Source organism: Empidonax traillii, unplaced genomic scaffold (genome assembly GCF_003031625.1).
Source record: "Empidonax traillii isolate 1590-97213 ecotype Southwest subspecies unplaced genomic scaffold, ASM303162v1 scaffold812:size654646, whole genome shotgun sequence".
Lineage (NCBI taxonomy): Eukaryota > Metazoa > Chordata > Aves > Passeriformes > Tyrannidae > Empidonax > Empidonax traillii.
Genome location: NW_020956005.1, coordinates 17,335 through 45,306, shown reverse-complemented (window position 1 = coordinate 45,306; position 27,972 = coordinate 17,335). Strand labels below are relative to the sequence as shown.

Here is a 27,972-nt window from a genome sequence, read left to right as displayed (position 1 = left end):
GAACACACCAAAAAAGGTCACTTTGAGCAGCAAAACTCCCTGGTGTCACAGTGTCACTGGTGTCACAGTGCAGGCCTGAATACTTCCATGAACACACCCATGGGTACCTCCACACACTCCCAAACTCTGGGATCCTCCTCTCCCAGGTGCCACAAAACATCTTTAAGCGCAGCATAAAGTCACAAGTAGAGTGACTTTAGGTGCCTTAAACAGCTTATTGTTCTCCCCAGCCCTCAGTGCTCACTCTGTCACCTCCTACCTGCTTGTTCTCTGACTCCTTGACAGCCTGGTTCACGTGGTTGAGGATCTGACGACAGTGATCTGCTGCTTTCTTGACTTTCTCCTTCTCCTCAGGCAGTTCTGCGAGAGAAGAAGGGGATGTAACAACACTTCCCAAAAGAGGTTTGAGAAATCAGCACTCTGGTGCAGCTTGCTGACCTCAAATTTGAGAAAGGGAAGTTAAACTCGCAGACAAGTCTATCAACAAAAGGTGCCACTGCAGAGGTGAAGTGATAAAAATAAGATCTGTGGCAGGAGATAATTCATTCCAAGCTGCAGATCTTCATACACAGCACACTCCCTTTTCTGAAGGGGCTTGTGACAACTACTCACTGCACAATAACCTGAGCAGGACTCTGAGAAACCCAAAATCTTCACCAACACTCCACTGTGGTACAGAGGGAACAGACACAGGTGAAGCCATCAATTGTCACTACCACGAGCCACACCAAGAATTTAGTTAACAGGCACATAAACCAGTTCATCAAAGATAATGGAGTGTCACATGCTTTCCTAATTATGATTAGGGTGAACTTGTAAATGCAGCCTATTTTTGATGAGTAATTAAATTACCCAGCAGAAGGTATCAGACAGTAAACCTGGAAAGGCTTTTTGTGATATTATTAATCACACTGTTGTGCTGGAATCTTTCAGTGTAACACATTCTAACTAAATCCCACCCTCTGCAAGAACACGAGAACCTTGTGATAAAGATTCAACAGATTCACTTATTTCACAGTGAATTTCCCCTAAGAAGGAACAAATACTTTGTATTTTGGCATACAAAGGATTTTCCTTTTGGTTATGTTTTCAGCCTGCCCTCCTGTGCAGAAGGCAGCAGCGAGGTCACAGCAGCTGAAAAATTGAACAGTTCTTCAACACATGCTTTGAAATTGTTTTTACCTCGGAAAACCTGCTGAGGTGGATCATAAACCCCCGTGGAAAAGCTTTACCTGTGTACTTAGCAATGTTATCCAGCAGAAGGGGGTACTTTGTCAACCTCTGCATCTCCGTGGGAATGATATCCTTCAGCTGCAGCCGGCGGCACAGGGGATTGCTCTCAGCATCCTAAATTTGAACAGCACAGTATCTGCATTTGTCATTTTTATTAAGGCCATAATTACCTGAATGCATAACATCTATTCATCACATAAATGTCTATTACTCCGCTTTCCAGTAATTAAATACAAGACAAGAAGTGCCAAGATCTATCACCCAGACAAGGCAGCCCCTCTCCATCTGCAATTACACAGAGGAAAAGCTCATCACCAAAGCAGTGCCTTCCTTCCCTCATTACTTCCCAGAGGCCTGGGACCATCCCCAATCAATCTCAGTCAGCACCACACAGGGAACACATCAGTTTAGGCTTTCACACCGGAGCAAAATACAGTACATTTTTCAATATAATCTTCCCTTGTATTACCCAAGTCCTCCCCAGCCCGTGGTAATGGAGATAATGTTCTCTCCTGCAAAAGCCACATGTATCCAAGCCCCTTTCCTGGCAGGCAGAGCAGGTGCACCATCATCTGTCTTCTGCCCGTGGCAAGCACTGCAATGGCACTGCCCTGAGCACTTTTCCCCAGAGAACTCCTCATCCTTGGGAATCAGCCACCCCAAGTGAGATGCCACCTCCTCCCTGGGACACTATGTGCCTCCCTGCATTCCACCAGGACATTCTGTGTTCCCCACAATTAAAGGCTCCTCCCCTCCAGGAGCGATCGGCAGAGATAAATACAGCGCTGGAAACGATCCCAATCCGAAGACAATGTTAGACATGATGTCATTAATTACTGGAACTTTATCTACAAGCATTCATTAGGCTGTGCTGGCCCCCAGCCACATCCTCGGGGCAGCTCCAACCCCGGTGCAAAACTCACCTGCACGAAGGTCTGGAAGCGCGAGTCCTTCTTCTGGCGGGACTTGATGACCTCGAGGGCAAAGGGCTGGTTGCTGCAGAACGTGGCAGTGGCGTGCTTCAGCTTCTCCTCTGCTGCTCCACTAAACTGTGCCAGAAAGCCAAGGGAAGCCAAGTTTAGATAGATTCAAGCTCAGCACGTGCCACCCTCAACAGGCACAGAGCCACTGGGGTCGCCAGGGGAAGGAAGGAACTGGTGGCAAAACGTGAGGAGTTAATTTCTGCCCTGCTTTGTCTTCCCATTTTCCTGAGGAACATCCCAGACTCTATACAGTTCTCCTGTTTCCAGCCCAATCACATCACAGAATGCCAGAATGGTTTGGGTGGGAAGGGACCTTTAAAGCCCATCCAGTTCCACCCACCCTGCTGACACTTCCACTCTCCCAGGTTGCTCCAAACCCCATCCAGCCTGGCCTTGGACACTTCCAGGGATGGGGCAGCCAAACCTTTCCATAAGGAGCCTTCAACAGTGTTACAAAACTTGAAAAGGTTCAGCTATGTAAATTCTAAGATTAGAAATAAGTATTTTTAACTTTTAACTGCACCGCAGGCAACACAAGAGAATTTCAGCGTTACTGAAATAAATGGTGCAATTACATTTTTCAAGATCCTACTCTCACCTTTATGTCTCCAAAACTACCTTTCTACTCTACCCACACATCTTAAGGAAATTATTTCTGTTCCTTAAATTACTCTTATCTCTAACCAAATGAAAACCCAAAGAACTTCTTCCCGCTTTCCTTCCACCCTCGTTCTCCAGCTCCATAGAAATGACAGCTCCCAGACCTTCAGCTCCTATTAGCTGGAAATTGCCTTCACCAACCTCTGCCTCTGTCTGTCATTCTGTGAAACATTATTTTCAAATGTTAAGGAAGCATAAAAGAACTTTACCCAGGAAAGCAAGTCTTCCCCAATTTGGCCAATGACAGAAGTCTCGTTCCTTTTTCGGACAGTTTTCATCTGATCGTTCAGTGCAACTTAAAAATAATAATAAAAAAGGAAAATTTTATTAACGGTGGTCAAATTGCTTTATTTTCAGCATTTATTTTAAATTAAAAGCTATTCCAGGGGAAGAGTAGATTTGCAGTAATTTCAATTAAATAAAAACATTATCCTGCAACACAATAAATTTAGCAGAATTATCTACGAAAATGCTATGTAACTCGTTTGAACTTCTGTCTCACCTATCCTCAAATGACCCCTAAAAACCACTCCAGTCTCATCTTTTCTGAGGCTCAGTGCCACTTATTTAAAAAGAGCAATATGTAGAACACAACTCGAGCCACCTGCATAAAATCATACAAGTGATTATTCAGTGGCAGAGCTGCAATTCCCCTTGTGAGCAGTTCTTTTCCCTAAACAATCAGGAGGGGCCACCCTTCAAAACCACCTGCAAGACATCAATCTTTTCAGCTCCGTTTTCATATTCTCTTCAGAAACAGTTGCAACATCTTGATGTTGACCCACAAAGCCCCATTCATCAAAGCACTGCTCCTTTTATCCAGCAGGAATCAGCACAAGGCAGGCTGTGCACGCAGGTAAGAGAGAAAGCAAGGACTGGAGCACTGGGCAGGTGCTTCCCTGATCAAAATATCTCTGTAAATCGGAAATATAACAACTGTGTGCCAGAGGAAGCCCAGATGTTAACGCTCTGTTTTATCTCCAGCGTCGCACGAAGCCGCCTCTTGTTTCAGGGTCACTTTGCTCCAATTTCTCAGCTACTGGCACCCAGAATTCCAGCTGAAAGGCACCTCAGCTGCTCCTACCATGAAGGCCAAGGATATCCTCCAGGTTGGAGAAGATTTTGCGCTTGTCACTGGAGCTGAGGATCCCTTCCCTGGTCACGCGCTGGTAGAAGACGTTGTGCAGGACCTTCAGCGTGCGGACGTGGGCTCTCTCTGTGTAAAACAGCTCTGAGGAGAGAAAGGAAACAGGGGCTGTGACTCAGTGTGGGGCAGCTGGAGCCAAACACGAAGCAAACCGAAGTCAGAGGGTTAAGTTAGAACAGGTTTCCTCATCAGTGCTACCCTTGCTGGCCCATATTGCAGCACGGAGTCACGCTTGGCTGTAATTCCATTTTTAAAAGAAGAGAGAAGCCAATTGATTCACGGCTCATAACTGACCCCAAACCAACAGTGAGCTCTGAGCAGCTCATAAAGCCACACAGAGAGTCCTGCAAGACCTGGAACTGAGATGAAGCTCTGCAGGTGAAGTTTGGGAGTAGCGTTTGCACCACATGCTTTCCAGAAAAGCAAGCTTCTCTTGCTTTCTTTCATAGAATATACTGCAAACTGGCCTTTCAGTACCTTAATATTGTTTAATAACCACTTAATATTGTTTAATAACCACTTAATATTGTTTATTTCTTCTCTAAGGACTGGATCAGTCTCATCTCAGGATACTTTTCAGCAACAAGTCCAATTTTCACACACAAGAACTCCGCAAGCCAGAAGTTAACAGCCACTACTTTGAGCAGGATCAGTGAAAACAGACCTAGTTTTAAATTTTAAGAACAGAGGACAGGTTTCAACTGTGTTTTTTTTTTTTAGTGCTTGGTGAGCTAGGAAAGAACATCCATCTCACCATTAATCACTTCCTGGCGCTTGATTTCGTAGGGTTTGAGCCCCATCAGCACCTCTCTGCTCACGAGCTGCTGCCAGTTGGGAGGGTCCGTGTCCATGTCAAAATCGTAGAGCTCATCTTCGCTCTGCACATCTGCAAAGCCAACACTGTCCATCCTGGCGTGAGAAAAAGGTGTCAGACACTTCCCACTTCAGGCATGGATGTAAGGAAGGGAGAAATGCTAAGTGTATGTGTCGGTTGTAGAGGATTATGAACACGCTCTCTCTGCCAGCTGGAGGCTGTTTGATGTCTGAACCTATAGGCATAGTCTCTAAATTTGCCCTTTACAACTAAGAGTGACTATCTGTTCTTCCAGTATTTCCACAACCCTCCTTTTAATGGCACAGATCAAATAATTTGCTTGAAGTCAAATATCAAGCCAGCGAAAGGGCACGTTACCATTTCTTTCCTCTGTCTATCTGCGGATCCAGAGCCAACAGCAACACACGGGTTTAAAGAGAAAATATGGAAATGCCTACTCCCTAACCTAACATCCATTCAAATCAGGAGATACAGCAATCACTCCACTTCACCCACAGATCAAAGGGTTTATTTGCATATGACTCACTCCACCTGTCCTATATGTGGCTGCCAGTGTCTGATTCCATATAGGTGTTATTAAAGGAGAGATCATGCAGACAACTGTGCTGGCTCAGAACAAGGAGCACTGCTGCATTCTGCTTCATAACCTCTCAGGCCCTGAGCAATTCGGTGCAGTTCAAACATTTCTGAGCACACTCACTTGCGAAAAGGCTTTGGTGTTCCCACGTCAACCATTCTGCAAGGAAGAAAAGAAATTATTAGGGAAGCTTATGCCTGAATTCCCCCTGTTCAGGCACTCAGCACAACTTCAGAGTACAGCTCTAAGCTCCTCACTAGAACATTCTGTCCCCTGTCAGACTCACCCTCCTGACAGAGAGCTTTTTAGTATTACCACAGCAGCAGACACAGACCAGTGGTTCTGACTGCACCAATAAAAATGATGTCACTAATATTTTCATGGACTTTTTCAGCAGCCATCGTCACACTGGCACAGGAGCTGGGACTGCAATGGTCCCCATGGGTCCCTTCCAACTCAGGGTACTCTGGTTCTAGCACTCTCTCAAGCCTCACTCAAGCAACCACAGTTACCTCTCTGATTCTCCCTCCTCCTCCTGCAGGTTTTCCAAAGGAGATGGGAATTCAAAGGTGGTGTTGGGTGTGCGGGGTGTGCCATCCATGGAGTCACTGGCAGGTGGAGCTTCTCCAGGCTGCTTCAAACCTAGACAGAGGGCAAGAAGGAAATGTCAAGAACCAAATTTAGAGGACATTAGAGAGCTTCCCAGCCTCTTGATTCCAGCCTCACTTCAGCTCAGAGCTGGAGGAACTGAATTCCTGGGCTGGTAAGAAAAATCTCAGTGGCAAGTCCCAGGTGACACAGGCTGCTGCTGACAACAGCAGGCACCTGAGACTGGGTTCTTCCTGTTGGATGATCCGATGCCACAGTGACAGAACCCACTAACAACAATTTCTGGTCGTGGTAAGACTTCCCAATTCACAAAAGGTGACTAAGGACAGGAAGATCATACCTAATGATACGGAAAGGTTTCCTAACTTGTCGAGCTTGTTGCATCAGAAGTGTGCTGGGCATATCCCACTCACAACACATTCAATCATTCCTCTGCATTCACTCCATCCTACCTGTCTCACTGTCCTTGCTTCCCTCTGGGGAGGAAAAGGGCCCCATTGCCAAGGGGGACATGGGGTTGGCAGGTGGGTATGGAGCATCTGTGCCATCACTGGAGGAGCCACTCTGGCGGATCTTGCTGGAATCTGGGGGCTCTGGGCTCACAGAAGAGGCCGTGGGTAAGTGCTTTGGGTGCCTGGGCTTCTGCATCTCCATGGCTCTGCCAACTGAACAAACACAGAGCAGTTACTCTGCTCAAAGAGCCTGTGCCTGTTTCCAGGGATAAGGAGGGGAAGCATTTCGGGACAAAAACAGCTTTGTGTGTCTTTAAAAAATGTATTTTAAACCCAAAAAAAGTTTACTGAGTCTTCTTAACATGAATTTTTAAAGACAGCAGAGACTTTGTGTGGCTTTCAGACTAAAAGGGAACATACATTTCCCTGCCTGACATACTTGCACTGCTGTCGTGTCGACTCGGTCTCCTCGGTGGGCCCAGAATATTGGGAAAGCCTCTCCTCTTCCCTTTTTCCTCTCCTTCTTTCTCTTTCTTGATGCTTTGCTGCAGTTAAAGGAAAGCAAACAGATCACTCAGCGCTCGAAATTCAGTTATTTACTGAGATTTTCACTGAGGAGGGAGAGAAACCCAACTGATCTTGCCCTTTGGAAAAGGGCTGTGAATGCCTGATCTAACCTTTTCACACTGTCAGTGCAGAACTGCTCCTAGCAGTCCTAACATTTCCAAGGAGGCTGGAATGCTGATGGAAATAAGCAGCTCCTGTGACCAGATACACCCCCATGCTGTGGGGGACGAGCGATTACACCCCCAGAGATGGGAGTTTTGGTGGAAATATTCATTATGTAACTTGAAACGTGGGGGTGGCAGGAAGAATAGCTCTCCTGCATCATCAAGCGTGAGTTTTTTTTTGGGCAAGTTTGTCAAGAAGAGCACTAAAATATACAGGTCAACAGCTGATTAACCATCATTAACAATTAATGAGACCATCATGGGATACCACGATCCTCATGGGTCCCTTCCAACCTGGCAGATTCCGTGATGATGTGAAACACTTACCTTGATCTTGGGCAGGAAACCGATCCGGCCACGTTTCTGCTCCAGGTTCCGAGGCTCCTTCACTTTGACTCCCAGGTGCTTCATGTAGGTAAGAATCACGTATTGCATCGTGGAGCTACCATGGAAACACACACCAAAAAAAAAAAAAAAAACAGGAGAAACGTGTTGGAAAAATACATTTTGTCAATGAAAAGGTTTTATTGAGAAGCTGATTATTTTTAAATGAAAGTTAAGTGGGATTTTTTCTTGAATATAAAACAAAGTATCACAGACACTGGGAGAAATTCAGTTAATATCAGCATTTCTCCTCTTGCAAATATAAGATGGAGTTTATAAAGATGAAGTAGAGGGGTGGAGTAGGCTGCCCAGAGAGGTAGTGGACTCCCCTTGGAAGTGTCCAAGGCCAGGCTGGATGGGGATTGGAGCAACCTGGGCTAGTGGAAGGTGTCCCTGCCCATGGCAGATGGTCTTAAGGGTGCCCTCCAATCCAAACCATCCTGTGATTCTCTGAAAAAATGCACAGGAGTCCAGGAGGTAAAACTAAAATTTTGAGAATTACACAGAAGGCCTTAAAATTCTATATTAAATACATATGAGGAGTCACATTATAGCTTTGAGTTATGGTAAAAATAAGTTAACAGTAAAAGGTTGCTGTAAGGAGTAGAGTAAAAGCTACTCAGCCAGTTGTATACACACAGAGTGAACAGGACAAGGCACAAACACAAAGTAAATCAAAAAGAAACATGAACTCCCAGTGACAGTAATTTTTAAGATCTGAAACGCAGGCAACAAACATCAGATAACAAGAGGCTGAGAGCAAGAGGCTGATGCTCTGAATTCCAATCTGTTCTGGCAGGGGATTTAGTGGGTGAGAGTTGGTGGTACAGCCAGGAGAGGGCTGTCTTGCTCTGCTCACAGAGCAGAGCCAGCACTGGGGATCTTCCTGCACAAATTTAACCCCCACCCCCAAACTTCCATTACCTCTTGTCTTCTTCCAAAGGCTGAGATGTCATCCTGAGAAAAAAAAAACAAAATAATTTAAAAACGAAACTCAAAAACCAATTAACACCCAGTCACATCCACCCCAGAGCATCAGCAGTTGTGTTCAAAGTGCCCTTTAGGATGTTAAGAAGTCCCAGCAGAGAAAAAGCAAGAAACTAAAAATCAGAAATAAAGGTTCAGCTGCGAAAACTGGCTTCAGCCCACGTTAAAAAAACAAATGGGTTCTGAAGCTACAGGTTTCTAAAAAAAAAAAAAAAAAGAAGACTGATCTAATAATGCACAAGCTGACAATGGCAGCATTTCCTCTCCTATTGGAGCAGCCTCCTGGAAAAAACACACTCCACTGTTAGTTTAGTTCGGGCTGCCATTATTCAAACAGCAAACAGGGGAAGTGATGTAAGTGTACTGATGTCAAATTCCAGTTCTGCTGTTTCCAGGCTCAGGGCAGACCCTTTCTGTTGGTTTTTCTTACACTCCCAGCATTTATGCTGCTGTGACTTACAAGACCTCCTCGATTTTAGCGATGATCTGCTCGGCGCAGCTTCTCTCCTTCTCCACCGCGTTCCTGTCCCGCACCCGCTCTGCATCCAGCTTGGTGAGCTCCCCCTCTGCCAGGGTCAACCCCATGCTGCGTTTCTGCCTGGGAAACAAGGGCAGGGAAGCACCAGTTGAGACTGAACCCTGCCCTGCAACAAGGAGCAGCAGCAGTGACACCCGGAATGTCACACGCGCGGAACGGCAACGGAGAAGCCGTGGAGGGATTTTTTTAAGTGGTGACAGGACAGGGGGAACAGCTTTAAACTAGAAGAGGGTAGATTTAGAGTAGATATAAAGCAGAATTAATTAGATATTAAGATGAAATTCTCCCCTGTGAGGGTGGTGAGGCCCTGGCACGGGTTGTCCAGAGAAGCTGGGGGGGTATTTATTAAGAGAAGCCTTGCAACCATCAATAAAAAGCAGTGATTCTGCAGCAAACTCTTCTGCACACAACCCAGGCTGTGTATTGAAAGTGTATATACTTGAATTGAGACATTTTAGGTATGAAAAAGTCCATTATTATACCATTATACACTTGTATATTTTATATATATATATATATATATATACTTGTATATAAATATACACTTGTCTTGGTATAATGCCTGATGTTGGCACAGACCTCTTATAACTCCTCATGAAAAGGCAAATTATCAAATTCTATTACATGCCCATGACAAGTCTGTAAAGTAGATTATTCCATGCCCAAAGAGGAGAGGGGAGGAAAACAGGAAAAAGGGGGAAAAAAATATATAAGCTGATTATAAACACAATTAGTAAGAAGGATTTATACAACACCACCTGAGAAATTATACCTTGAAATTGCCTCAAACAGGCAATGAATTAAATGGAAATTACACAGACAACTGGTGTTACCTGAAATCTTCCAGGTTCCTCTGGACTTCTGGACACACTTTATCTTGCATAGTTTGTATGAACTGGCGGTGAAGCTCCTCAGGAAGGAGTTCTGGCCTTCTCCTGTCTGTGAGTCACAAAGTTAATAAATGATTCTTCTGAGAAGTGTCCCCTTCACCTCAAAATAAAGAGTCACTTCCCTGAATATTTTAACCCATGCAGGAGCACCTTTGTGCCTTTCCCTTACAGAAACAGGCAAGGACAACCTTACCTAGTTCCAAGGAGATTTCATCTGGAACTGGAACTTTGAGATTCTGCAAAAGAGAAGAAAGGCTGGGAGAACAAACACAGCCAAAAGCACCCCAATAAAACCCACAGTGCAGAGCAGACAAGAAAATTCTCTGAAAAGCCAAAATTATACAATCTCAACCCCTGATGGTTTTAAAGGGGAGATTCCATCCTGAGAATATATTATATTTCACAGGGATTATCTAATCTAAACATGTGGTGTATAAGCCTCTGCTGCAGTACCTGGTTTAATTTATTTAATTTAATTAAATTTACAATTTAGTTCATGACAGTAAAGAATTTTCTCACGCTTTCCAAAAGGCACATAAAATTTCCCAATCTTTGTAACAGCCACATCAATACCCACACCAATTATTAACTAAAAGGCAGTGTAAAACTGCTAGAGTTTGCTTACCTATCACTAAATCATTTCTCCTATCAGACAGCAAATTCCCTGTGATTTATTGTGTTACCAGGCATCTGAAACTGTATTAACTTCCTGTATTCACTGGTAACATTTAAACAAAAAAAACCTTAAAACTTTTATTAAATTTCATTATTAGTAAGTATTATTAAACACTTTATTTTTAAAACTTCTTATTTTGGAGGACTTGGGGTTTTTTTCCCACTTCAGGCAAGTGGAGAAAGGTAAAAATCAACTTGCTGGATGTGCTTGGAAATGAGGGAAATGACTGGAACCTACTGCAGCTCTGTCCAGGAAGAACTGGTAAAACTCCAGGAAGACTCTCCGGGTCTCTTTGGAGTTGGTCTGTTTGTACAGGTCAGTGTAAAGGTAGCACAGCTGTGGGAAACAGGAGGGCAAGAAGTTCAGTGATACCACAGAAACTCTTCTAACACCCCTAACTCCCGAGTTTCCTGACAAATATTTCAAGGAATTCCGCACTGCTGGACTGAAACCCTTCCCAGGTACTTGGAGTCATGGAGGGAACCAGAGATAAAAACACACAGAGAGATCAGACCTTCCCTGTACGCCACTAATGCCACCACCTTTAGCTTTCAAGAGCTAAACATTTCTTTGTGAACAGCTAAATGTACAGAGGACAGTTCTCTTTGTGCCCCTCCGTTTATCTGAGAAGATAAATGAGAGATTCATCACCTCTAGGTGATAAATTGCATTTCTCCCCTGGCCAAGTCAAGCCACTGAGTGCTACACAGGGAGATCCTGACACATTCTGGTTAACACCACCAAGGTGGAGCCAGGGAAACAATTCCAGAACATCCTACCAGCGCTGCAGGATCAAACTGGGACACCACATGGTGCAGGAGAACAGCCAGGTGAGCTGGGCGAGACTTGAGGAGCTCGATGTTCTGGAAGCAGCTGCACTGTCCATTGATCTGTGGGGATACAGGGGAAACAGCTGAATTACTGGAGAAAGCTGCTGTGAGATAAACCCCAGGGCAGCTGAAATAACTCAGGGTAAACATGTCAAAAGCCACTGCAGGGACAATAATGCAGAACTGAACAGAAACTACATAAGCAAATGAGATAAGGCAAATTAACGTCTAGAAAGCTTGAAGTTATGAGGAGAAAGAAAGGATTACAGGCTCAAAGATGGCATATTGTCATAAACTCCCCAAATGTTCTTGTTTAGCAAGACCAGCAATAACAAGAATCACATTCCCTAATTCTTATTTCACCAGGAGTGCTCAATACAAGCAAGTCCTGGAGCACCTGGAGCTTGGGCCCAGAGGAACAGAATGGGATTTCGATAGGAAAAAGGGTGGCTGAGGCCAAAAGTCATTCCCACCTGCTCCTGTTCCGTGTCAAAGTCATCATCCTCTGCTCCAATGATCTGAGTCCCCACTCGGGATAAAGGACTTCCAACACTGGACTGGGAATCCTGGGGTGAGTCAGGAGCCAGGGAAGGGAAGAAAAGCACGATGCTATTACTCTCTTATCACAGGAAACCCATTTGACCAAGCTGGAAACATTACTATCCTTTTTATTCTTCTCCAAACTCCGTGGGAACCCACGTGTCTTCCCTCAGCCTTGGCCAAGTCTGCAGCTCCCCCTCCCCAGAACCACCAAGTCAGATGATTGAGGATCAACTGCATCATCCGCACACACGAGCACACCAAGCATGTGGCACATGACAAATGCCATCTTAGTGTAAATGGAGAAATATGACTTTGGAAAGACAGGCAGATGAGGGGAAAATATAACAGAGAAGTCATCCCAAGGATGATGATACGTTCAGACAGGTCTGCACTTCCTGCTGTGCTCCACTTTTACCACTGCTGATAATGCCAGCCTCAAAATGACTAAATAGCCTATAAAAAAGGCTGGACTCAAAGAATAAAACACGTACAACTGCTCTACCTATTTTCTGTCCAGCTGTTTTACTGCTGATTATGTATTTCTTGCCTCTAAATGGCTCTGCTCTTAAGCTCCATAAACATTTACTCAGCTAATTAACTTTCCCTGCGCAATTTTAATTGCATTTTATTTTCTAAAGCAAAGTTCATGCATGCTCCATTTAGAAAGTGGGGGGGAAAGCAGCAAGATTTTAATGGGCCCATCACAGGAGACGCTGTTGTGACACTTCCTGATTTGTACTCACAGTATCTTGAACCTCAGGCTTTTCTGGGCTCTCATCTGGATAAATCCTCTCCTTCAAGCCACTGCGAGGACTCTGGGAAAGAAGGAAGTTGGGCTCTGGTAAGTACCAGCAAACCCAGGAAAGTGAGAACTGCACACCAAGTGCTGCAGCCACAACGGCCAAAGCTTCTCCTTTCTCACACAGTGAACTGCTCAGCAGCTGAGGCGTGGAAAAAACAGACCACGACGCGTGTCCTACGTGCACAGTTCACAAAAACCCCCTCCAGAAACACAACTCAGTGCAGAAGCAGTTTGGGGAAGAAAGCTGGTGACACTGAGCAACGGCAGAGCTGTAAAATCTACCACCTGTCCTTGGCTTTTCATTGCTCTCTCCTCCTCTATTGACAGTTCATCTTTAGCTCTCTCCTCTCCACCTCCTCTTCCTCAGGCGGCCCAGCACGCCCTTGGCTTTATTTACAAAAACCACGTGCTGTTGGCTCATCTTCAGTGTGTTCAAAGGTTTTTTTTCAGCCAGGCTGTTGCTTTCCAGCCTGTCTTTTCCCATGAAGTTATTCCACCCCAGCTGCACTCCTCTGGAGTTCTTGCTCAACTTCCAAAGGTTTCTAATGCCCCCTGATCCTTTCTCAGAGCCACTTTGGACTGAGAAGCCTCAATGTCTGGTGTGCCAATCACCTCCCAGTGATCTAACACATCCACAATACTGACAGGATGGAGTTTATTAGGAAGGTAACTATTTTTTCTGCATTTATTATATAGAAATGTGGGTGATATCCAGTCAGATTTGGAGCTGGACAAGGAATGTTTCACATTAGAGTCATGTCTGTTCACATCTGACCCACCTTGCTTTCACTTGCAACTGCTGGGACAAATTTAGCTCCAAATCCAAGCAGGGAGTCTCAATTCCCCTGCACTAATCAGATAGTGATTTAATTAAGGATTAGGCACGAGGGCTCTGCAGCAGGGAGAGCACACGAGCACAGATTGATAACTAATGAGTGAACACACTAAGAGCCTTTACTGCTGGCAAAAACTGAAGCTTATTTGGTGGAAGGCAGGCTCTTCCCCACTTCCCTGGCAACTTGCCCACTGACTGGATCCGAGTCACAGTTCTGCAACTGGAACATTCTCTGAGAAGATGCTCCAGTTGGCATCTGAGTCATGAGAAGGAAGCTGGCATCTGTCTTTCTTTGTCTGGCTACAGGGAAATCTAATCCTGGATGAAAACCCAAACCCACACCATTTCTTTCCCAGTTCACACAAGCCCAGTGTTTCATGTTTCCTCAGGGGAAGGAGTTTTGGTGGGTGCTGAGGAGCCTGTTCCAGCACAGTGTCACACGTGTGGCACACAGGACGACACAGAGAACTTGCACAGGAAAACCAAGCCCAAAGGGCAGAGAGGAAAGAGCTGGAGCTGTTGCAGACTCACATCAGCAATGTCACTGTTGGGTCTGGAGGGGCTGTCCCCACTGTAATCCAGTTTGCTCCCACAGTCCCCACTCTCTGCCTCCCCCTCGCTGATCTGCAGCGACTCCGACACAGACCTGGAGGGCAACACTCCATCCTGGAAAGATAAAGAGCAAGCAGAGTATTTCAAGGGATGATCCTGAAAAATCAGCTCTTTCAAAAGCCAGCTAGTTCACATTACTTATAAAACTTCCTTATTTTATCTAAGAAAAGGCTGCAATGCTTTTCTAAGAGAAAACAACAGAAAAACCACACCAAGTTCTCAGGACTTATAATATCAAAGGCAGAGGGAAAATAACACAACTTATATTTTTTTTTTTTCAAAAGTGAAAGTAAAGTTGTTTTAAGCTTCCAGTTCTTCATTCCCTATTGAAAGAATGACTTCACAGGGTTTTTTGAAGTTGCACTGACAGACTAATCAACACATGACAGCTCACATTTACTGTTTTTAAAAGCAGCTTTTCACAGATGATTTTGAAAGCCCACTGTAAAGCCTCCTCCACATCCTGACTGACATTGCACTGCACTGCACTGCTTGACAAGGCTCTGCAAGCTCAACTCCAAGTCTCAGCTCTAGAGGGTGCAACCTGCCTGTCCAAGCACGGCAGAGCCTGGCAGGGAACTCGGTGCTCGCCCACATCATCATCATCCCCCAAGAATTCCCGCCTGGAGCATCCCACGGAGAGGCCTGACATGCTGTGTTACCTGAGTGCAGCCCGTGGCTTTGGAGAGCTGCTCCTGCAGCTGAGGAATGTGCTTCTTGGCCTCCTGGATCTCCTTGAGCAGGCGGGGGGTGGGGGACCGGCCGTACTCCTCTTGGAGAGACTGCGAAACGATTGAGCTTCCACTCAGCATCTCTTGGAACCACTACCTGCTGCTCAGTTCATTCCATTTGCACATTTCAGTAATAAACAGCTGCTACAGGTCTGTTTTCTACAGCTCTGTAAGCAGTGATTCAACAACCCCACCTCTGGCTTTCCCCCCCACCCCTCTCCACCTCACACAACCCCAGTACCTGCAGCCTCTCCTGCTCCTTCTGTAGCATCTTCCTCAGAATCTCCACCTTCTGGTTGTGGACAATATTATTCTCCTCCTAGAAAACACAGAGAGATTAAGGGTTGGGGTTTTTTTTTTTTGGTGGAGCTGGGAAGATCAGGAGAGTGGACATGCCCATTTTTCATCTGCTTCCTAAACACTGGCTCTAAACAAAAAGCAATTCAAGCTTGCAAACACAATCCTATGTGTTCTCTCCTCATACTGAACACAGTTTAAAAAACCCTCAGATAGGACTGGATATTTTCACTTGCAAAATGTTTTTCACCACGTGAATAAATACCCACTGCCAGGATAAATATTCCAGTTTGTGATTTGTGAAAGTAGCACTAAATAATCCAGGTTAAAAAAAAAAAAAGAAAAAATAAAATACCAGACTGCATTTCTACAGTTCTTTGGAAAGAGAGCTTTACATCTTACCCCCATAAGCACTGGGCTGGTGATCCTTTCTGCATTTCCTGATGTGCCAGGTGAGTGGGGAGATGTCATGATGGGAGACATATGCCCAAATCCTGCCAGCTCCACTTCAGAATCAGCCAAGGGAATCTGGGGCGACCCTGGTGGGCGCCCCTGGACAGTGAGAGCTACATAGGAACCCGCTGCAGGGAGACAGGGACAGGTCACACGTCAGACATTTGGAGATTTCTGTGATGCTGTTCCCATGATTCACCCTGGAGACAAAACTCAGGCCGTTCTTCCCCCATTCCTCCTCCAAACCTGCGAGCGTGGTCAGCTCTGCTTTACAAACACCTAATTTAAATCCCAAAACTTCCACGATAGGAAAGCCAGCAATCCAATTTCTAGTCCAGCAGGTTGTATTTACAGTACACACAGGTTCATGCCACAGAATAAACTCTGCTAGGGTGGAAGGAACCACTACCACCTTCTTCCTTGTGCAAGATAATCGACCAAGAACACACTTCCTTTAGCAATGCCAGAGCTCTGCAAGCATCACCCAGCAATGAACTTAAAAGTGCCTGAATAGCTCTGGTATTTAAGGTGGAAACAAAAGGTGGGAAAGCACCTGGGCAAGGCTTGACAGCAAATTCAAACACCAGGCTAAGGAGAAGCTACAGGGGAATGTATCAGGTTAAGTTCAAGGTGTCAGAATTACCCCAATTTCACTTCCCTGTTTCACACCCTCCCTTTCTCTCTCAGCACTGGGCATGGTAAGACCTCACCCTTGTCACCTGAAGGCTCAATCAGCCTTTCAGATGATGCCTGTCATGCTTTTGAGGAGCCCAGGGACAGAAACAGCCTTTACTTACACTTGATCAGCTTTACCACCTCCAAGTGGTTCGAGTGTGTTACGAGGGTGCCGTTCACCTGGGGCAGGGAGGGGGAGAAAATTAAGTGTTCAGCAACTGATTCCCAACCAAAAGCATCCAACAAATCACACAAAAAGCACTACAATATCTTCTTTCCCCACCCCCCTCCCAGAACACAGAAACAGCCCATTCCTCAATCTCCCAGGCAAATGAAAACATCCCAGCAGATGCAGCAATGGCATTTTTTTCAGGGATAGAGCTCATTCAATACAAAGGATCCATTTCCCCCACAATCTGAATGCCCTTACCTTGATAATTCTATCCCCTGTTTGCACTCCAGCCCGCATGGCTGCTCCATCTGCAGGGAAAAGAAACCCTTCAGTTCCCACATCAATACAAACACTCAAAGCAAAAACAGTTTAAACACTTTCGTAGTTTGATGCAAAACTATTTCCTGCACTCTGCCAAGCTCCCTCTGTCCCAAGCAGGTTAAAATCTCCGGGTTTCTTGCCTAGAGCAGCTCTGTTCTCACTTGGCAGTGCATACCCCAAAGCCACAATCCCACCAGGTTCCAAGGAGTCATATCCTTCCCCTTGGACACACGAGGTCGGTTTTCAATCCGTCAGACACGGAGGAGACAAATTCACTGCATCCCACGGCACAGCCGCCCCACCCACGAGGATTTTCGGAGTTTTCTCCTCCACATTTCTCTGATCCACATGGAGAGCCTGAGGCTGCTCCCTGGCTGGCAACATCTGGCCCCCTCCTTGCCCACCTTCCTTGACGGACTGCACGAAGACCGGGTTGTCTCCGCTGACTGTCAGCCCGAATCCGTTCTCATCCCGCTGGATCACCACACACCGCTGAACCAGACCTGCACGAGAAAGGTGGGGAAAGGGCAGGACAGAGAGAAGGAGAGAAATACAAAGAGACACAAGCTGGGCATCAGTCCAAAACCTTATCCACCTAGATAATCACACAGTACCGAGAGGAACTGGTACAGTACAACAGAGGGAAAATATATGAGAGACAGAAACAGGGCAGCAGTCCAGGAATAGAGAGGGATGTCAAGACAGGTCAAGCTTATTGCTTCAGCTACACAAAACAGAGAGATACAGCAGCAGAGATGCAGACAGCTCTGGCACATCACACCCAACTCGAGGTAAAAGCAGCTTTTAAAGAAGAGCAGCAGTACACAAACCAATGAGCATCATTTCCCTTTGTCTGTGTTAATAGTTTTTGAGAGTACACCAGAGGGCTGTCATGTTCCACTTCATCAAAAACAACACACAGCTTCTAACAAGAAGTCACAAATCTCTCAGACTAGCACGAGGGGGTTGGACTAAAACAGATTTAGTGATCAGGAAAAGTTCTCCCCATTCTCAGCACAAATCTCCTCCTGGGGCACCTTCTGTTCCAGGTGAGAATATCACACAGAGCCAGACCAGCAGCAGGGAACAAGTACAAGCCACACTTAACTACCCTGAACAGGACTTCTGAAATAAAGCCCTGCTTCAGGCTACTGAAGTCCAGGGCCAAAATCCCAGGAGATGTTGAGTTTGAATCTGCTCCTCCTTTAACTTGCTGTGAGACATCAAAGGCAACTTGTTTTGTTTCCTGGTGTACTCAGTATAATGTGAGCATAAATGTTACTGCCGAGATAAATTTACTTAGTAGGTGCAGCATTTTGATGAGGTGAAATGCTGGTTATGTCTCTCGCTCACCTGAGAATGAAATAAGGCAAAAATAAAACAAAAGCAAGCAGCAGTCTTGGCATATTCACTGCTGAGCACTTTCCTCGGAGCATCTGCAAAAAGCCTCCCACAACGGAGCCATTATCCTGAAAAGTGACTTTAGGAACTTTGCAAAATGCTTCCCCAGTGTCCTTTTATTTGTATCACCCTTACTTTTAACAGCTTGCTTTGCTGCTTCTTTTCTACAGCCACATCAGGCAAAATTCCTACACCAGCACCTTGAGGAGGAACTGGGAGTTCTCCACAATCAGATACCGAAATTGTGGCAGTTCTGTTTGGTGTGGAGGGAGCACAGGGAGCTGTCCCAGACAGACTGGCTTTTCTGGAATACTTTTTAAGGAATGAATTGTAGCAGAGCGTGGAGTCATAACCCACGGCTTCAATTACTCTCACACCACTACAGCTCCTTTCACTTCTCTGCAGCAACTCCTGATGGAAATGAGGAGCCTCAAGTGAAAACACAGCCTGCTCAGCCAGTCCTGTTCTCCTCCAGCGTGGCATCCATGAAAATGGGTGTGGGAGCAGTGGAGAGGGCTGTATTCCAGGACTTTTGCAGCAGTCTGGTCCCAGTAACTCACAACACACACAGGAGGGATGGGATGGATGCAAGGTGAGAGCAGACAAGAGGAGCAAACCCCCCCTGCCTCTCCCAGCCTCTCTGCATGGTTAAGTGAAAAGAACAAGCCTCTCCCTTCTGCACCTCCCATTTTCCTGTGTGACCAAGCTTCTTGAAGTCTCACTTCACAAGAATGATGCCCCGGGGTGGGGTGTGGGAACATGTGCTATTTCATAAAAACAGCTCCTTTCCAACCCTGTGCCAGCCCTACAGGTTTTATGAGCGAGGCACCAAACTAATCTTTTGACTCACAAGAACTGTCCTTCTTTAAAGACACAGGGATAGCCCTGAGCACTCACTGCTCTTCCACTGGATTGCCTTTTTTTTTTTTTTTTTCCCCCAGAACTAATAACCCTTAGAATTATTGATAACCTTCCTCCTGGAACGAGCCTGATGCCAAAGCAGATATGCAGCAGGTGATGATGCAACACAAACTGGCCTTACAGAGTTTAGAGTTCCCGACTGTGTAACACCACGAGTCTCAATGTCACCCAAAACCCACACTTTTAAATTTAGAATGGAGGAACAATTGATATTAGGACAACTTGAAACCAAATTAGTCCATAATAGTTTTTTTTTTTCCTGTATTTGCTCCCTTCAGACAAGGAACAGGCACTTAACCCTTCTCCTAACACAACAAAAATGCTGGAGTGAGGTGCAGGAAGGCCAGCTGAGAGATTCCATGCTTGACTGGGATACACAGCATTTTCCTAGTGATTTTAATGAAGTTAACTGAAGGCAACACTATCACCTGAACAACTAGACCTGACAGCACTCCCTGTGTGAACCAGGCACGCTAAAAAAACCAGAGCAACCCTGAAGTGCTCTCTTGAACCCCCTAAATCTGCCATTTGCTCCCTTCTTGTCCTTTAAGTAAAACACCTTCAGTTTTGAAAGGTGCTGCGTGGTGGAATTTCGAGAGCAGAGCAGCAATGTTTTCATAACCCACGTCTGGTACCTTGAACACCTCATCAGACACTCAGGAATGGACTCACAGGAAAGCCACAAACCACTGGGAGCCCAAGGACACCGATGTGAAGTTTCCAAGAGCTGTTCCTGTCACGCCTGGGTATCACAGGAACACACAGGGACAATAAACTACCAACTAAACCAGGTGACAACCAGCTTTTCACTCCCCTTTTTCCCTTTTGTGTTCCCTGGATGAAAATCCTGAGCCATTCATTTTGAACTATTTCACTCCTTCCAGATGAAACTTAGTGAATATTACAATGCCAGCAGAACCAACCATTGACAGTGCTGAAAATCAAATCACTAATAATGTTATTCCCACGCTTGCTTTCATTTGACAGTATCCTGATGGCACAAAGTGAGGAGACATCACTTTAACCAAGCTTTAAGCACACAAAATCAGATTACGTGCTTGTGCCTCGAGTGGATTCATAAAATTCTGTGGAGAAAACAATAAATCTTCATCTTTTTTTGTCCTCATGCAGATGGCAATTCCCCAAACTCAGTGGTGTAGCCTCAAGCCAATAGCACAGCAGAGCAGCCAACTGTGGGCTGGAGCTGAAGAGGTTGGAGATTAAAAATGAAAGCAGACAGAAAAGATTGCAAGTAAAGCAAAGAGGATCCACTCTTCAGTAGGTGGCACTAGTCCCTCTCCATTCTCCAGCCCTGATCCAAGTGCCTTTGGAGAGTAGGGGAAGGGTAAAGTCGAACTTCTCAAGGTCATTGACACCCCATGGCTAAAATTAATGTCTCAGCCAGTCGTGCCAGACACATTTCCATTCTCCCAAGAGCTCCTCGAGTAAGAAGGTCATTTACTTCATCTTCTCTTCTACTATTTGGAAGTTTTTCAACAAAACAGGGAGTTTCATCAGCGGTTCCCAACAAACAGAGCAGAGTTTCATTCTGAAAACTTGACTCACCAGAGAGAATGGAGAGCCCAGGTTGGACAGGGCTTGGAGCAACCTGGGCTAGTGGAAGGTGTCCCTGCCCGTGGCAGGGGGTGGGATGGGATGATTTTTAAGGTCCCTTCCAACCCAAACCATGACTCCACGAGGCACAAATCCCATCTCCCATAACACACCACGGCTCTTCCTCTGCTCCAGCTCTGCAGGGCGCGATGGGAGCTGAGATTTGTGAACCTCCCCTGGGGCCACGAGAGGCCACAATAGGAAAAGGCAGTTTAATGGGGCGATTTGAAATGAATCATGCCATAAACAAACAAACAAAAAAAAACCCCAAAAACAAACTCCTTGGGGATTTGAGAATGTCCCAAATGTTTCACTTCATTTGGGAAGCCTTCTTTCTAGGAAGTGTTTTCAGAAATGCTGCTCCACGGAATAAACAGAACCATCAGCTTTCACAAGGACAGATGAAATTCTGAATTTCAGTTCTAGTTATTACCATGATTTCATACCAAATGCCATATAAGCAGCATTCCTCAGATTCCTCCACTAACAGAAGTCATGCAAAGTCAGTGCAAAAACTATACTGTTTGAACAGTGCAGTCCACAGAGCCCTGATAAAATTGTTATTAACAATGGCACTGAACACTGCCCATAAAACAAGGGTTGGTAACCTTTTAAGGGAAAAAAAAAAAAAAAAAAAAAAAAGAACCATGTATTTTAACGTGATAAATAGGACTATCTGCTCCCATGGCAACACCACATTCAACCCCTGTGGTCCAGCCCTCCCTGCATTCCCAGCCCTTCCTGGCTATTCTAAGGGTAGTGATGAGGGGCTCCCAAAAGTCCTTTAAAAAGTCTGGAAAAATAGTGACCAGTAACACAAAGCTGATAAGAACTGCCAGGAACAAGCCAGGAAGAGTAAATTCAATTTAAAAACAGCTCAAACCTGGTGATTCAAAACAACAACCAAAAAAACAAACAAACAAAGAAACAAAATTTATCACAAGTGAAAGAGTCTGTGTAAAGTCCGGGTGAATATTTAGGCCAGTAACTGGTCATTTCTAAAAATAAAGGAAGATATTTTTTGACATCAAACAAATCATGGGGAAAAAAAAAAAGAGAAACTGCTATCTCACCTACCACCCTGAGAGCTAATTCCAGTTTTAAGTTCATTTAAGAGATGAAAATTCTACTTGGAGAAACAAGTATTAAGTATCGTGGGAGATCATGGGACTAATTAGTAAATTACAGCATATCTGAACCCACACTCAGTCTCTCTGCTGATCATCTAAATTTTGTTGAATATACAGATATAATTGCACTTATGAAAGAAAATATCCCACTCTGAGCTCACGTCACTGTAAATTAACTTTGGTATATTAGACCAATTTCCCTGCCTAACCACTCTGCCCCCCCCAGAGCCACTCATATACTTGAAGAAATTCTGCTCTCGCGCTCCTTAATTAAAAATTTCAAGAGGTGAGAACAAACACACACACACACACAAAGCCACACCTCCTTTTCGTGCTGTCATTCCAGAATTCTCTATTACCCCCTTTCCATCGGCCAGTTACCAGTGAGAAAAATATCAGCCCAGCATTTCTACTTGTAGGTTTTGGAATAGCTTGGGCCCATCCAAAGCAAACAGCAGAGTTCTCCACACATACCACAGGACAGGGAAAAAGCAAGAGAGGGCAGAGACAAAAGGCAGGGCCAGGTCCAACCCAGCAAAGGCCACTGGAAAGGAAGGATGAGTGGAAACTGCTCCCACAGATCCCGGCCGCGGGTAGAGCATCTGCAGGAAGTCAAAGCTTACGTTAGGAAGTCGCGTTTTCTTTCTGCCACACGTGAAAACCCAGGACGCTGCACAGGCTGAGGGAGCAGAGCAAACAGGCAGCCATTCCATCAAACACACCAAATGTTTCCTGGAATTAACCCCCAGCAGCTCAGCAGCACCTCTGGCGTGTCGGGGGTGAGCAGCGCCAGGGGAAAAGGAGCTCGGGACAGGGATCTGGGCAACCCCAGTAACCAGCATCCACCTGCCAGGGGAGAACTCTTCCCCACAAGGAGCATCATCCCCCAAAACCCTGCTGTCCAAGCAGATCATTTCCCTGCTCATTCCCTCAATTTCCCTGCTCGCTCCCTCTGAGCGCAGCAGGAAGAATTACAAGCTGCAGCAAACCAAGCCTCCCTGAGACAGTTTTCCAAGGCCCTCTCCAAACCTGTTTACTGAGGAACACTCTCACACCCCGAGGAACATGACTGTCATGTTACTTTTCCTTAAAGGAAAAAGAAAGAAGTGTGTGATTCAAAATTCCAGGGGATGCAGGGGGATCTCATTTTCACAGGACACACGTCCCTGAACTGCACCAGCTAAAGGGCTTTTCCTAAGATTGGTCTGGAAGGAAATCTTCAGAGTTGGTGGTTTTTTGGGGTTTGGAGGGTTTTTTTGCTTTTATTTTTTTATTGGGGTTTTTGTGGGTTAGAGGGGGGGTTTTTTTGGCTTTTATATTTTATTGGGTTTTTTTGGGTTCAGGCTTTTTTTCTTCGCTGTTACTTGTCAGTGTTTCCTCACAGCCAGAGCCATGACAGCATCACTTTGTATTACTCTGGTGGTTTAAGAGGCTGGATCCCAGCCATGAACACCTGGCAGTTTTATTCCAGTGGAATGATAAAAGCTGATCCTTGGAAGAGTCGTTGCAAGTGCCCAAAAGCCCACAGCAGGTTATGCAGCAGCAACTTTCTTAACAGATTAAAATCAGAAAGTGTCACAGAGTGTTTTAAACATGAAGGGGGGGGGGGGAAGGGGAAAGGGGAAGGGAAAGAAAGGCAACTCATGGCTGGAGTCAGGACATGCACACTTAGAAACACGAGATGCAGCAGGTTCAGTCCAGGTCCAAGGGTCTTTACAAGCTGCAGGATCCAAAAGAACCCATCAGCTTGTGAAAACTTATTGCCTTCTACTTTCTAACACGAGTGCAAACATCTTTAGAGGCTGGAAATTGGACAAGTCATTGAACACAGCCAGGATGGGGAGTGTCCCAGGCTGACAGATGTGGGGGAAAGGAGCAGACAGGCCCATCATGGTGTAGTGACAACATCACGAGGTGTGGGGACACTGCCATCCCAAACCCTTTGTTATGTGCTATTTATTCCAGTGCACAAGCCCCCACACAGCAGTGATACACAACACAGGACTGCAAGGTCACTCACTCCCTCTGCCACAAAGAAGGGGGAAGTTCATATCCTTACACTTTTTTTTTTATTTATTTACAGATACTCTGTGAAAGATGGGAAGGAACTGAGTGAAGATAACCTACAAATAATGCAAAAAAAGACGCTCTGACCTCCACAGCCAGAGCAAGGCAAAAGTTTTTCCACAACCACAAAACCCTTCTGGGGTCCAAGAGTGCCCCAAACCCCCCTATACTGTGGCACAAACTCTCCGGGTGGGTAACAGGAGGATAACCCAGGTGACAACTTGCCAGGTTAGTTTTCCAGCCACTACAAAAACTAGAAGCTGATTACACTAAAGCAACACTTTTCAGCCCAGTTTGCCCAGTTCCCTGCTGCAGAGCCGACCATGCAGATCATGGGAAGGGGTGGGAAAGCCTGGGATGCACAGACAGGAAAAGCATGGAGCTGCCCAGGGGTGAGGCTGCTTGAGCTTACCATATGTCTCGGATCTACTCTCCTCAGAACTAGACTTTGTCTTCTTGGAGGAGCTTTCTGCACGAGAGCAGGAGAGAAGGAGAGAGAGATATAGAAAATATGGAGACCAAACATGAGAAAAAAAAAAATCCATGAAAAAAAACAAACAAACAAACAAACAAACGAACCACAGGCTGATTTATTGGGTTAAATCGTGCAAAACACACACAAATAAGATGGGAACAAAACACAGGTGGAACACTTGGAATAAGGGGTGAATAATGAAGGCACAGGTAACACCACACAGAATCTTGTTACAGAATTTAGGACACGATAAAAGATGCTTTCTGCAATAACTACAGAGAGGATTCTGGATAAAAAAAAACCAGTCCAAGCACAGAAACTCTGGTATTTTTTAGCTCCAAAATAAATAATCAACACAGGCACAGCAGTTCAGCATCCTGAATTCACCCCTTAAAAAGGAAATCCTTCTGTGAAGGTTGCAGTGCAGGTTCATCTAGCAGACCAGAGCACAAGCATCATAACAGCGGAGCCAGATAACAGCTCTCAAAATTGGAGTGACTTTCATCAAATTAAGATTAGAGGATTCCTGAAGTTTGTTTCTGAAGAAAATAAATTCCTTCTCCTTCAGAGCCCAAGACCTCCCCCAACCTGAAATAATTTTACATTACCCACTTCCAAGGACAAAGGAAAAGAAGACAAAGCACTAATTTTCTCCCTTCCAGGAATTTTTTAACTGGCATTTAAAGGCCATTTTCATTTATTTTGTGCACACTGGGAAGGAGTCATGCAGCCAGCGACAGAAACCATTAACAGGCTGGTTTATAAACATCAGCTTCCAAATGTCTTGTGTAAAAAAAAAAAAACCAAAACCACACATCCTACAACTTGTACCACTCAACTCTCCTGCCTTCCTTCCACCAGCCCCAGGGACAGCACAATGCACAGACATGAAAAATGCACATTGCAAGGGGCCAGGAGGCTCAGACAAGAGCCTGTCATGCATTTAATGAACACACACAGAGTCACTGGGTTAGGGTTTCAGGGAGAGGGGCAGAATCCCTCATTTCCCAGACAGTTCTGGACAAGCTGCCCAAATTGACCCTAATTTAGCCTTCGGGAAGGTTAAAAAAAAAAAAAAATAGGAGAGCACATCCTTTCAAAAGAGATGCTGATCTTAAAATGTATCATGTTGGAAAATACAAATTCGCTTTGCAAGTGATAGAGAGGGATCCAAATCCACTAAGGCCCGAAAGAACCAAACCAAACCCCCCAAAACTTAAACCCAAACAAGGGAACCCCAGCCCCAGGTGAGCCTGCAACATCCCCAGCGCCACACTTAACTAAATCCCAACTAATTACAGCATTTGCCTCCCGAAATTTCAGGCTGACTTTCCTGAAAGTGCAAATTCCAACTGTTTACTCAGCAGCTCTGAAAAAGCACAACACAACCCTGAAAAATCGCATTTTTCTTGCACATTAAAATCAGTTTTTACACCTAAAATCGTTTTTAAACCTAAACCAGTTTTTAAACCCCAAAACAGTCTTTAAACCTGATTCCCACAGCGCTTTTCAGGCGGAAATTTGGGGGTTTTCAGGACTGTTACCTGTGGGATCGAAGTCGTGGGTGCTACTGCAGCGCTCAACCTTCTGCTTCTTGTCAGCTGGAGACTCTCTGTTCAAAATGCTGCCGTGTCTGTGTCAGGAAAATAAAAAAATAATAAAAAAAAAAAAGGCACAAATCCTCACCACCAGAGCACAGAGGACTTGCTGGGGCTCCCAGAAATAACCTGAGCTTGGGGACTGGCTGCCCACGAGAAATCGAGATTCAAACCCGGGCATTAAATTCGCTTTAAAAATTCATTTCCCGGCTGGATTCAAGTGGGAAAATGATCTCCCTCGGAAGCTTTGGGAGTGTGTCCAAGGTTCTAGAAAGAGCCTTTGCTAACCTTCAGAATTAGCGACAGCGAGTGCGTTCTCTTTTATCACTCAATTTTAAAAGCAAAATAAAATTAGGCTACAGAAAGCAGATAAACCTCCTGCAATCTTAACTCTGCCTCCTCCCCAGCAAACATTCAATATCTTTGCAGGCAAAAATTAAAGATTTAGAATATTCCTCCCCCCCTCCCTGCCCCCCCACCACCAGTACATCATGTACCAACTCAAGTGTCCCTTTACCATCTCAAGTCTCAGGTAAGATGAGCCTGCAGTGATGTAACAGGAGGCAAAGTAACACCATGCCATGCACTTTTAAGTTCACCACCAACTATATTTTTGGCACCTTGTCCCCATCTGGACATTTAATTTCCTCCCATCTGCAATGGGTGCCGTGCTCTGCGTCAGTACACATATTTATTTTTCCTTTTAAAAGCCTCCCCCCCGCTCAAAAATGCTGCAGTGAAGATAGAAAGTGAAATTTCAGGAACTCACCTCGTAGGTTTTTTGAGAGGAAACCTGAAAAGAAGAAAAAGAGCAGAAGTTTAATGGACTTTTGTTTCTCAGTATCATCCTTCATACCAACACTAATGCTTAAATACAAAGTTATTTTACACTGCTGTGATACCACCACAAGAAAACCAATCTTTGTTTCTTTTTTTCTCCAGCCAACTATTAGTCCATTTAGAGCTGATTCAGTTAAGTAAAGATTTTCAGACAGAATTAAGAAGAGACTGCTCTCAAATCCAGCACCCAGCAGTTCCTTCTTCTTCAGAACACCGTGGTGGCCCATGGATCATCTTCCTCTCATAACAATTAATTCCCTACACTAAAAATTAACATTCCTTCATTTTTTTGCCCTACTAAAGGTCCAAACTAAATGAAAACTCTCCTTCCCAGTAACACAGCACGTGTTGAAATCTAACATCTCTATTTCCATGAAACTCTGTGAACTTGCCATCTTTGAGACAAGTGCAACAGAGTTAACCTGAAATTATATTAACTATTCCAAATGTTATTATATACACAGATAACAAAAGCAACAAACCCACAGTTAAAGGAGGTGTATATGTATTTTTAAGTAAGGGAAACATGTGGGACTTGTGAAATCAGGATTTTTTTTTCCCTTAAATTACTGAAGAAAACTGACAGAACAGGGTGTTTGCCATCCAGCTTCTGATTTCATGAAGCAGAATTATTTCTTTTTCAGAACCTTTTCACAAGTTTAACTCCATTCCTACTTGTTTAATGTTTTTAGGTCCTTCAGCTACAAAGCATTACATACATTTAGAGCAGTGTGCGAATATATAGAAGGTCACGTTGGACATCAGCAGGAATTTCCTCATGGAAAGGGTTTTCAAGCATTGGAAGGGGTTGCCCAGGGGGGTTTGCAGTCCCCATCCCTGGAGGTGTCCAAGGAAGGACTGGTTGTGGCACTCAGTGCTCTGGGCTGGGGGACACGGGGGGTGATCGGGCACGGCTTGGACCGGACCATCTTTGAGGTCCTTCCCCAGCTAAA

At 45.1% G+C, this 27,972-nt stretch overlaps 1 protein-coding gene across 2 annotated transcripts in view; it reads right to left on the bottom strand.

Moving 5' to 3' along the window:
* Positions 1–26,970, bottom strand: part of ARHGEF12 (Rho guanine nucleotide exchange factor 12) — a 33,296-nt gene extending 6,326 nt beyond the window's left edge. Inside the window, exons 1-29 of one of the 2 annotated variants that reach the window (XM_027901777.1) lie at positions 26,949–26,970; positions 26,126–26,214; positions 24,519–24,575; positions 17,378–17,476; positions 16,911–16,960; positions 16,603–16,660; positions 15,755–15,933; positions 15,297–15,374; positions 14,987–15,106; positions 14,244–14,378; positions 12,819–12,890; positions 12,006–12,098; positions 11,482–11,592; positions 10,940–11,038; positions 10,220–10,262; positions 9,970–10,075; positions 9,059–9,196; positions 8,536–8,568; positions 7,555–7,669; positions 6,936–7,041; positions 6,497–6,709; positions 5,948–6,077; positions 5,559–5,594; positions 4,778–4,932; positions 3,961–4,107; positions 3,086–3,171; positions 2,157–2,282; positions 1,233–1,347; positions 260–360 (exon numbers count right to left, since the gene is read on the bottom strand). In XM_027901777.1, coding sequence (XP_027757578.1) covers positions 260–360; positions 1,233–1,347; positions 2,157–2,282; positions 3,086–3,171; positions 3,961–4,107; positions 4,778–4,932; positions 5,559–5,594; positions 5,948–6,077; positions 6,497–6,709; positions 6,936–7,041; positions 7,555–7,669; positions 8,536–8,568; positions 9,059–9,196; positions 9,970–10,075; positions 10,220–10,262; positions 10,940–11,038; positions 11,482–11,592; positions 12,006–12,098; positions 12,819–12,890; positions 14,244–14,378; positions 14,987–15,106; positions 15,297–15,374; positions 15,755–15,933; positions 16,603–16,660; positions 16,911–16,949 — 2,634 coding nt within the window. In that variant the 5' untranslated portion in view covers positions 16,950–16,960; positions 17,378–17,476; positions 24,519–24,575; positions 26,126–26,214; positions 26,949–26,970. Of the gene's footprint in view, positions 1–259; positions 361–1,232; positions 1,348–2,156; positions 2,283–3,085; positions 3,172–3,960; positions 4,108–4,777; positions 4,933–5,558; positions 5,595–5,947; positions 6,078–6,496; positions 6,710–6,935; positions 7,042–7,554; positions 7,670–8,535; positions 8,569–9,058; positions 9,197–9,969; positions 10,076–10,219; positions 10,263–10,939; positions 11,039–11,481; positions 11,593–12,005; positions 12,099–12,818; positions 12,891–14,243; positions 14,379–14,986; positions 15,107–15,296; positions 15,375–15,754; positions 15,934–16,602; positions 16,661–16,910; positions 16,961–17,377; positions 17,477–24,518; positions 24,576–26,125; positions 26,215–26,948 lie in introns of those variants that run through there. The other variant, XM_027901776.1, reaches the window with a different exon arrangement.
* Between the last annotated feature and the right edge of the window lie 1,002 nt (positions 26,971–27,972).